The sequence below is a fragment of the Podarcis vaucheri genome, assembly GCF_965113315.1.
Source record: "Podarcis vaucheri genome assembly, chromosome: 3".
Classification (NCBI taxonomy): Eukaryota; Metazoa; Chordata; class Lepidosauria; order Squamata; family Lacertidae; genus Podarcis; species Podarcis vaucheri.
This window is the reverse complement of record NC_138761.1, coordinates 32,827,360-32,838,456: the sequence shown is the minus strand read 5'-3', so window position 1 is coordinate 32,838,456 and position 11,097 is coordinate 32,827,360. Positions and strand designations below refer to the sequence as shown.

The following is an 11,097-nucleotide window of genomic DNA, read 5'->3' as shown; positions in this document are numbered from 1 at the left end:
GAGGGAACCGCCAGAAGGCCCTCAGCGCTGGATCTCAGTGTCCGGGCTGGATGATGTCAAGTAAGTGTCATCTGCAAACAACATTTCTCAGATAACAACCTGCTACACTTTTGCCTTGGCATGGAGACATGCCAGGTTGAGCAAATCCCCTTCACTCCTTGAATGGAAGCACACACTATTTTCAGTTGCGCCAAATCTCCACTTATGTACTCCTTGGCTCTGACTACCACCCTCACCCACCCCTTGCCGAAGAGCCAAAAACCGTAAAGTGCCCTAGCCTAGTACCTCCACAGTTGGCACCCTGACACAGCAGCTTCCCTTCCCCCCCGTCTCAGAGGCTAGGTCACTGCTTAAAGTTAGGGTCATGGCATTACTAAGTGTAGAGATTGACACAGTAAGTTTATAGGGCAGGGGCAGGGAACATGGTGCCCTCCAGACACGGTTAGACTGCAGCTCCCATCAGCCCCAGCTAGCATGGTGAATGGCGAGGAAGGATGGGAGTTGTAGTTCAAAGCATCTTTGGGGCTCCATGTTGGCTGCCTCTGTCATAGGGCATTCCAGAAGTATTTTAGCCACTGTAGAAACAGAGACATGCCTACACATCTACATTTTGACAGAACTTTTCTAATGAAATTGCCTCTCATAGCCAGCATAGCAGGGTAGTTTTGCTCCAGTTTCAAAGCAAAGGATGCCATTGTATCAACCTCAGTGCAAGCCACACTGTCTGCCTACCTAACTGGATTCTGCCCCCCTCTCACATTATGAATTTCAATAAAACTAGATAGTTCTGAATGCTGCCTGTCAGCTCAGGCTCACTTTGGATAATTACCACACAGTCAGAACTAAAATACTCCTACACAGCACACCGGTGCACATCAGATGCTCTGGAACTATGAATTGCTTTGATTGCTAATAAAACACCTTTTCTTTCATTCAAAATGCTGCAGACCTGAAATGAACCTGAAAGAAGGCCTGCCTTCCACGCTAATAAGAACTCCCAGCTCCTTAAAGCCTAGATAATTCTATATTACAATTTTAAAGACTTATGCTGCTAAGGAAACTTTCATGGTGTGACATGCGACACACTAACCTTAAAAAAACACACACACTATTATTCTGAAGCTAGACAATGTTTTTGAAATGGAATATTAACATAGCTCTTAAGTTTTGTGACATCTTTAAGTTAATTTCATAATACTTTTACACCTGTGGGTGCAATGTTATTATCTCAGCTTATTACAAATGGGAAACACAGGGACACACAAGGCTGAAGTAACTTGATCAAGGTATAAAGTGAAATCTATATGCTGTTACATATTCCAGAAACACTACAGAAAGGGCTACGTTTCATAACAAAGACTTCCTGTAGGTGTAACATTCCCAGTCTCCTTGCCATAATCAAGAGCATAATCAAGAGCAGACCACAGGCTTGTAATCTCCTTTCCTTTCCTTCCTCCCCTATCTCCTGCTGAGAGATCCCCTTCCCTTTCCTTTGGAATTACCGGTAACCATGGTGCTGCATTACATCTCAGCCAACAGGAACGCTAAGGGTGCAGTCCTATTCATACTTACCTGGGAGCAAGCCCCATTGAGTTAAATATAACTTACTTCTGAGTAGCCATGGTCAGGATAGTTCTGTAAAACTGGTTAGCTTTAAACCAGTTACCAACCAGGGTTTGAAGTTGGCCAAGTTAGCATTAACAACGGTGCATATGTATCGCTATGCCTTGACTTGATCTGAAAGGGGGATGGAGAAATTCAAATACAAGAAGGGAGGTGAGAGAGAGAGAGTGCATGCAGTATGTGCCCCTGCCCTGTTTGCCCTCCTCATGTCAGCCACAGCTATTTGGCAGACTGAAAGGAGTCTGGTTGCAATGGGGGAGCATGGAGGAGCCATCCCTATGCATGTTACTCCCCATGGAAATCACATTCCTCAGCCCACCAGGCAGTTGTTTTGAGGGTTTGGGCAGAGGATGATCTCTCCCTGCTAGGTAGGAGAGGGGTTTGCCTTTCGATGCTCTGTTAGCATTAACACTGGTGCAAATGTAACACTATACAATAAGATCTGAAAAAGGGAGTGGACATTAGGAGATTTGTAGGACAATGCCATCAAAATGCTGATGACACCCAGGCCACTTATGTATTCAGCTCCCAGAAGAACTTTGCTGTTCTATATATTGTCACATTTCTTTTTTAGTATTTTACAATCATCAGCTGCTTTGAGCACCTTGGCAGAAAGGCAAGAGATAGGTCCAATCAATTAGTCCAACAAATGGTTCTGGGGAAAGGGTGAACACCCACCCACCATGGCTTCTCCAGTCCCAATCTGATTCAGAGTTGCTATAGATAACTGAAAAGAGTTATTATGAGTGATCGTAATCCTTGATTTCCTGCATCACATTTAGGTGTACTGTACCCTGAACAGCTGAGGGTATTCTTCCCAAACACAATTTAGTGTGACTGCTTACCGAATGAACAAAATCAAACTTCTTGTTGCTGCATTAATACAACAAAACCAAACTAATAGGCGGGTGAAGATTGCCCTTTTTATGAGCATTGATATGAGCAAGAAATATTTAATATCCTTACGTGGACTTAAGAGGTGAAGAGCCTCCGTCTTAAATGAGCCATGGACTGAAGATGACAAAGTTGATGTTAATCTGCTCAAGATTAAATGTGACAAGATGTTCCTTGGCATCTAAGAAGCCATAACTATGTCCTTTCTCAAATAAATGTGTTTAGCTAGCAAGATAATTGTATTGCCTCTGGAAATAAAACATTATGAAAACAAGATGTTAGCTATTTGATCATTGCAGCAGTCCTATAAATTCTATACACTGAAGCAAATTGTGTAATAGTAACAGTTTGGTGAGAGAAAATCTTTATTTTCTTTTGCGCAGGAAGGGTGTCACACAATCCATTTTTCTGCTATTTATGTTGACAGAGCAGAATCCAAAATGCAACTTTAACTGTGCCCAAGGATTTGGGCATGCCCAGTGGGATTTTGGGTTTTGGTCAACAAACACGCCCCACCCAGACATTACTCTTGCGGCGAGGTATCACCACCCATGATTCTGTGGAAAACTCTGCCCCTCCTGATTCAGTTTACAGTTGGCCTATAAACATTTTTATTATATGAATATTTTAAGTTGATTTCTAGTTCAAATAATCTGAGATTGTTTTTTATTGACTTCACACTTGCTTTCAGTTTTCTCCAATTAACCCACACTATTGTGATCAATTATGCTAGCTGTTGAAAAACAGACACCCTTCTTTCATAAGAAATTGCCAAGGCTTGTTCTCATATTGAAGAAACTATAAAAGACAGGCCTGATTCAGAAGGATGCTGATAGTAGCTGAAAGAACTCAGAAAAGTCATGCAACTTGAATTCCTGTAACTTGGCACTTAACAGGATCCATGTTTTACACTTAAGACCTGTAAAAAGAAAAGGGTGGTGGTGGTTACAATCCAGATCCAGTGACATTAATTTGGTCCTGACAAACTACAAGTTGTGGCTAAGCTTTGTGGCTTGTGGTTCATCTGGGGGAGAAAAACCATGACACCAGGGATTAACAAAATGCCACATCAAACCATGACTTGGCTCTGGACAGCACAGCAGCAGCAGCAGCTTTGAAGTAAATCCTAGATTTCAATGGGGATTACTCCCAGGTGAATTTGCAGAGACTTGCAATCTTAGCCTGCAATTCTAACCATGTCTACTCAGATATACTGTAAGTCCTATTGAATTCTATGGGGGTGCATGGGATGTTAGGAGAGGGGTAGTTTGTTCACCTTTGGTCCCCACCCTGCACTTAGCTCTCACCTGTGGCTCTTGGAAGCTTTCAGCATGCAGCAGCTACTTAGCGCCCCGCTCCGGATGGCGGCGCAGATCTGCCTGCAGTCCCGGGACTGCAGGCAGCTCTGCGCCGCCATCGGGAGCGGGGCGGGGCTTTGCCCCCGGCTCCCGGTGGCCGCGCAGAGCTGCGCTGATCCCGGGACTGCAGGCAGCTCTGCGCCACCATCCGGAGCAGGGCGGGACTTAGGGCCCCGCTCCCGATGGCTGCGCAGAGCTGTGCTGAGCTGGGGACTGCAGGCAGCTCTGCGCAACCCTCGGAGCCGGTCTCCCGAGGGTTGCGCAGAGCTTCCTGAAGCCTGGAGAGCGAGAGGGGTCGGTGCGCACCAACCCCTCTCGCTCTCCAGGCTTCAGCGAAAGCCTGCATTCGCCCCATAGGACGCACCCAGATTTCCCCTTCATTTTTGGAAGGGAAAAAGTGCGTCCTATAGGGCGAAAAATACAGTAGTTTTTTGTGGCTATTAATTGTAGCACAATTAATAGAAATGTTAAAAGGGGTACACAGCCTGCAATAATATCAAGATCTGTTGTATAAAGTGTACTTGCACAGCAAAACCCACGAATCTGCAATTGCCTCAAATGACAGTATACACATGCATCTTCTTAAATGACAGTGTTTGCTGGAAACACGCAAGGTCTGAGGCAAGCCAAAATCTCACTTTTTAACCCAAAATCCAGGGGAAAAAAATTGTGGAGGCAGTCCAGGTTCTATATACTGTTCGTTGTGCAAATTTCAGTACACGTACGAACATATCCTGCTAGTCAGGTGTTTGCCTGGGCAGATGCACATACCTATTGCTGTTGAATTTTTTGTAGCTCCTCTCTCTACTCAGAATGCAAGAGGTGAGTAGAGAGACTACAGAGAGCTAAGGAAATGCCTCCTTCTGACATACTTTTCACACTTGTCTATTACCCATTGTGCAGCAGGAAGCCACTCAAAAAGTTTTACAGTAAACACAGCTAATTGTTAGCAGGGAAAGGATTCTATTTCCTGCAACAATTTGACGTATTGGGAATCAAACCAGTCAAAACAATGACATTTTATTCATGATCAGTGCAATTACTGTGGCTAAATGAAGTACAGAGTAAGGCTAGAAGAATGGGGAACAGCATTCCATTGGAGGGGCTGCTTCCAGCCTTGCAACTAAAGAAATGTATGGAAGCTGATGCAAGGCCAAGGCGGTTTGCTATTTCACTCATAATGTGAGTACACGGTCGTTAATCCAAGCTCTTTGGAAATTTGCTCAGTGTAGCACCTCAGTGGACTTGCACTTGCAAGAGAATGCAGATTAGAAGCAGCTCACAATCATTTATTCATTTTTATTAACATAAAAATAGGAAGTGCATGACCCGGGCTAGAAATCACACCTGGGTCCCACCCTTATTTTCAGCCAGGCATAATCTGTTCCCCACCTTCCCTCCAAAGAAGATGGATACACTAACAGTGCAATCCTATATGCATCTGCTCAGAAGTAAGGCCCACTGAGTTCAACAGCGTTTACTTCCAGGGACATGGGTACAGAACTGCAGCCCAACAGTGCAATTTTATGCATATCTACTCAGAAGTAAGTCCTGTTCAATTCTGTGGGGTTTATTCGAAGGTAAGTGTGTGTGGCATTTTGTGAGGCACTATTCAGCTATTGATTCAGCTATTGATCCAGCCATTCACAGAAAGAGCTACCTATTCAGAATATGTGTATCATTCACAATAATAAAATGTATTTTAAGAAAATGTTGTCATTATTTTACTTCAAGTAGCCCCAAAAAGAAGATTCTGATTATTGCCTTGTTTAAAAAACTTATTCGAGAAGCTACCTTACCAAGGCAATTGTTGCCATACTGTTAACTCAACTTTGCAATGATTTACGACAGAAAGATGAAATTTTAGTCAACTGGGTGATGGTTGCATACAGCAGACTTGCCATGTGGAAAGACCTAAAGGGGGGGGGGGAGAGAGACATATGGTGGCTGCACAACGTTCCAGATTTTCAAGCCAATATGTACTGGGATTCAAACGATTGCTTTTATCTTTAACCAAAGCAAAATATTCTGAATGAGCTACGTTTCTATTGCTACCACCTCATTGAGGTACAATTTCTACCTGAGTTGGCTCACCATTCACATTTAGCTGTACAGCATAATCCTATGCATGTTTATTTTGGGGGTGTGACATTCACTCCCAAGTAAGCGTGCACAGTATTGCAGATTTATGGTGGTTCTAGGTAGAGGCTTAATATTGCAAACAGACCTTTAAGATACCACAAATGGGTCATTTAATCAAATTTCTCCCAGAAATCTACATTAAACAGGACAGGGGGCGATTTTTGATACTAACACTATGGATGCTGCATAAAGCCTGCATGCATGAGAAGTATTGATCCCACAATAAACACTCAACTGAAAGGCTGCAACCATATACCCACTTACCTGAGTAAGACCAACTGAACTCATTGGGGCATACTTCTGAATAAACATGTATAGGACTGTGCTGTTAGTCTATCTCCTCTTCACTGAAATCATGGGAAAAGAGAGACTTCCACCACCAGGTTATTTACTGCAGTCTCTCCTTCCTTTCAGGGCAGGCAGCAGCATCCTGTTGAGATTTTTAGCTTGGCATATTGGCCACAGCAACAGTGCAAGGCAGAAGACTGAAGAAAATGCCCCTTTTTCTGATTCACCTTAATTGTATATTTTTTAATATAAGGGTGCACATCTTGGGTAACAAATTAGATTATATTTTATGCCAAAGAATTGTAGTTCAAAAAACTAAAGTACAAAATGAAAATCGATTCCATACAGAGCACCCTTAACCATATTAGAAGTAAGTTCCACTGAGTTCAGTGGGATTTAGTCCCTAGTAAAGTGTTAGGGATTACAACTTTAAAGACAATAGCATGAAGTCTACACTCTTGGAGACACATTAAAAATATGTGTGCATAGAGGTTTTAGCGATCAAGCAGTCTTCAAATTTTGTTAAATAAATAATATATATATAAGAAATGTGTGTATGTAGCAGACATACAGCAGACGCATACAGCCCATAAGGCCAACCTAATTAGCACGATATCTCAGATGAAATTAGAAATCTTGTATACAAAAATTAATAATAATCACCATTTATTACTATGCTCAACAACATCTATTCAATATGCTTGTGGGGGGTGAATAGTCCCATTAACTTCAGGTTCTGTTGCACCATACACCTAAAACCACATGACAAGACTGCAGACTAAAGTAATGTCCTTTTGCAGTCTGTATTGCAGAACATTCTGCCACACCATTCCTTTGTGTGTTATTAGTATTTTTCCTTCAGTAGAGGAAATATTATACTATGTAGGATGCTTGACATAATTGTGTCATCATAAAAAACGGACTAGTACTATTGACTTTACCGTGTCTGACTTGGTTCAGCATTGCTTGGGCATGCTACTATAAATCACTGGAGGATCAACCACAAGAAAAGCCTTTAAGTGAGAATGGCTGGGTGCATAATTTGAACATGTTTCTGCCAATGTGTTCTAATTGACAAGATACATCTTTTCTTCCTCAGTCATGTGAATTGCAAAGAGCAATTTAGCCAGGTATTTCCCAGCTTGTGTCCAGCAACTGATGATACTCTGGGAGCAGAGAATCACACCTCAAAACTTCACAGCAATCTTCTTGGTCAGTTTTTGTAGGCAGCCATCTTGCTTTACAAGCCCCTCTGTGGAGAAAGGGGTAAGGAACAAATCTTCCTCCTTTTGGGAGTTGCAGTTCTATGATAAAGTAATATGACAGAATCTTTTGCTCCCATCACATGCAGATGAAGCCATATTCAATAGTCGTATTTGTTTTGTTCATGCTGGAGAATTGGAAATCCCAAAGGATGTAAAACACAGAATGGTAAGCAGGAGAAGCAGTTTGTTCAGCCATCTATTACTTTCAAATTTTTCAACTTCTTCTAATGATTTCCCCCCTTTTTACATCCAGTATGGTGGTTGGGTTCAAAGCTTTCATTTCTTTGTGGTGCTTCATATAGCAAGCGTGACTGCAGACCAGCTTGTCTTTAATCTCTACCCTTTGTAGTTTCCAGTCTTTAACACCTTCTTTGAATTAGGAAGTCACTAAAGAGTAGATCATGCTGTATATAAAGAGAAAAGGTACAGTATGAAAAGATCCCTTTGAATATTGCAGCACCTCATTTAGCTTCCTAACCCTTTCCCCTTATGCTGACCCTGAAGACCCATTTCCTTCCTTGCTCTGTATGTGAAACCTGCTCCTTTTTGGCAACTCCAAATTATGATGGATTTACAAGGAGAATGGGAAAACATGCAGGATATTTTTATTTTTACTGTTTCCCCAGTGATTTCCAAGACATGCCTGAAATTCTGCTTTGTCTGATACTAAGAAGAAACCTTTTGCAATAGTGTGTTTGATCTTTGAAATTTCTGCCAGCAATTCCCTGAAGTACGGGCAGGATTTCTATTTAAATGTTCCCCCTCCCCCGCCCTTTTCCTTGCGATGCAAGAAAAATGAAGATTAATGAGAGGGGTTTTTTTCTTTGGAAAAGAGCCATAAATAATGTAATTCTGGTCATAGCTAAACAGTGGAGTCCTTTTAAATACAAACTCACACCTAATTAAAGACTATTGCTTTGTAGAACTCTTCTAAGGAAACACACTGATATGCTCCAGCAGAAGCCAAACTAGACATGAGCAGACCTCTGTGTGCAGTTTTTTGTTTTTATACATTTTAAAACCCTATTTTATATTAAAACATAATAGTTGAAGCTCAGGACAACATACATGGTGTTCTGAGGTGGCATCCCAACTGACCAAACCCAGACCCAAGTTGCTTCACAAGATTGCTAAATCACGTACCTTCAGATATGTCCATAGAGGAACCTTTCAGTAGGAGATAGGTCTGGTCTTAGCATCAAAAGGGACACCAGCCTGGTTGAGGTGGAAAATAACTTATTGTGTGGCAGGGGAGGGAAGGAACCTGTGCTCTGCAACCATTCACTCCTCCTGCTGTTTAAAAACTGATTGTGCTCTCTATTTTCTATATATTTGGAGGAGATACATGTTTAGAACACATGGATCTGTTGCCATCACCTCTGGTTCAGCCTCTCCGACAGGTAACACGGTTCTTCTCTCAACCTATTAGCAATCTGGGCAGTGCTCTGCCATTCCACTTCCTGTTCCTTGAATTCAGTCCTCCTTGCATTGCCAAACACCCTCCTCTGTCCCCATTTCAGAAAACAGTCAGCAGTTTACTTTATTCACTGTACTCTTTCCAAATTGATTTTACTTATAAACAGTCTGCGGAGGTTAATGGCAGATTATATAATCTATAAAAGGTATTGTTGCCAGAAATGTGTTTTGCTGCTTTTATACATGGTAGCTTTCTCCAGGTAATGAAGCATGAGCACACATCCTGATGTATTAACAGCTCACAAAAGAAGTGTGTTAGGTCTGGTGGCACACAACTAAGGTAGGGCTGTGGCAGTGCAATGGATTAAGGGGCAAAAGCAGCTTCTTAGGCTGTGTACACGTTACCATCTTAAACCCTAACTAGGTTATTCTTTTTCTCAATTTGGATCAGAGCTAGTTGGGTGAGGGAAAATGCATCAAAATGCAGTATTTCATAAGAAGCAAGCAGGGCAGATACAGGATAGATATAGATTGTGGCTAAGGTCATGTGCACAACATTTCCCTAACCAGTGGTGGATGCAGATTAAATGGGAGTGTGCATGCAGCCTCGGGACGCGGGTGGCGATGTGGGTTAAACCAGTGAGCCTCTTGGGCTTGCCGATTAGAAGGTCGGTGGTTTGAATCCCCACGATGGGGTGAGCTCCCGTTGCTCAGTCCCTGCTCCTGCCAACCTAGCCGTTCGAAAGCACGTCAAAAGTGCAAGTAGATAAATAGGTACCGCTCCAGTGGGAAGGTAAACGGCGTTTCCGTGCGCTGCTCTGGTTCGCCAGAAGCAGCTTAGTCATGCTGGCCACATGACCCGGAAGCTGTACGCCGGCTCCCTCGGCCAATAAAGTGAGATGAGCGCCACAACCCCAGAGTCGGCCACGACTGGACCTAATGGTCAGGGGTCCCTTTACCTTTATGCAGCCTCAGAAACACTGCTCTACCTCCTTTATGGCACTTCAAAGCTTCATTGGCTAGATCCTAAATGTGCCCAAGAAAATGAACTAATACCTTCATGAATAATTGGCTAGGAAGCTGTACATTTGGGCAAATTAAGGTCACTGCTGACTCAGAGAAGGAGCTTTGATGCAACACATGTTCTAATGGTCTTTCATTAGCTCTTATATCTGCGGCTGGAAGGAGGGGGAATCTCTCATTCTGAAGCATACCATCAGTCCCCGCCCACACACATTGTGATGGCCTGGGAATCCGATTCAGAGGCTGAACCGGAGGAACCCCAGCCTGCACCGGAGTCCCTGCCTCCAGGGCCGGCTGAACTGGGGCAGGGGCTTGAGTCTGAAGCACCTGCACCTGTGCTGGATCCTCAGGAGCAGGCACCAGGTGAATCCTCTCTGGCTCCGGAGGTGATTGAAGACACAGTGCCTACAGGTGCGCCTCTCCCAGCCCTGTCAGGGGAAGGTGAGTCTTCCCCTGGGTCCATTAACCCTCCAGCCTCTCCTGAGCTGCAGAGGCTCAGGGCAGAGAGGCGGAGGGAACTGGTTTCTCCCAGGAGGAGTGCGGGTCTCCTGGGGGCCGGGGCCGCCCCTGGTCTCAGAGAAGATAAAGGGGAGTCAGCCCGGTCCCAGGTTGCAGGAGCAATGTCATTGAAGAGCTGTTTCGGCCAGCACCCTGTCCTGTTCCTTGAGAGTTCCTGTCCTTGCCCTGCTCCTCGCCCTGGACCCCGCTTCACCCGTGGAGGACTGTCTGCCGACCCTCGACTCAGGTCCTGGACCTCACCCCACGGTAACCTCCCCCTGGGACCAGCACACACACACACACACATATAGATAGATAGATAGATAGATAGATAGATAGATAGATAGATAGATATCTCAAAGTACTGGAAATTCCTCGCTTACAAACACACCCTGAAAATTGCTAGCTTCCTTCCATTATGGTCACTTGAGTGTGCCCAGTGGTTTTACAGTACTCTGTGTGTGTCACTCTGCGATGACTCAAAAATTGGAGCAGAAATTGGTACAAGATGTACCAGGGAAGGAAGAAAATGTTAAAATGTATAGACTGCTACACAAAATAGTTACTCATTTATTGTTGCGCTACACCTT

General features: G+C 43.7%; 1 protein-coding gene across 2 annotated transcripts in view; it reads right to left on the bottom strand.

Annotated features, from left to right (window-relative positions):
* Positions 1–6,954: 6,954 nt before the first annotated feature.
* Positions 6,955–11,097, bottom strand: part of CNIH3 (cornichon family AMPA receptor auxiliary protein 3) — a 67,963-nt gene continuing 63,820 nt past the window's right edge. Inside the window, exons 6-7 of one of the 2 annotated variants that reach the window (XM_082218012.1) lie at positions 8,714–8,785; positions 6,955–7,974 (exon numbers count right to left, since the gene is read on the bottom strand). In XM_082218012.1, the coding sequence (XP_082074138.1) occupies positions 8,716–8,785 (70 nt within the window). In that variant the 3' untranslated portion in view covers positions 6,955–7,974; positions 8,714–8,715. The remainder of the gene's footprint in view (positions 7,975–8,713; positions 8,786–11,097) is intronic. The other variant, XM_082218013.1, reaches the window with a different exon arrangement.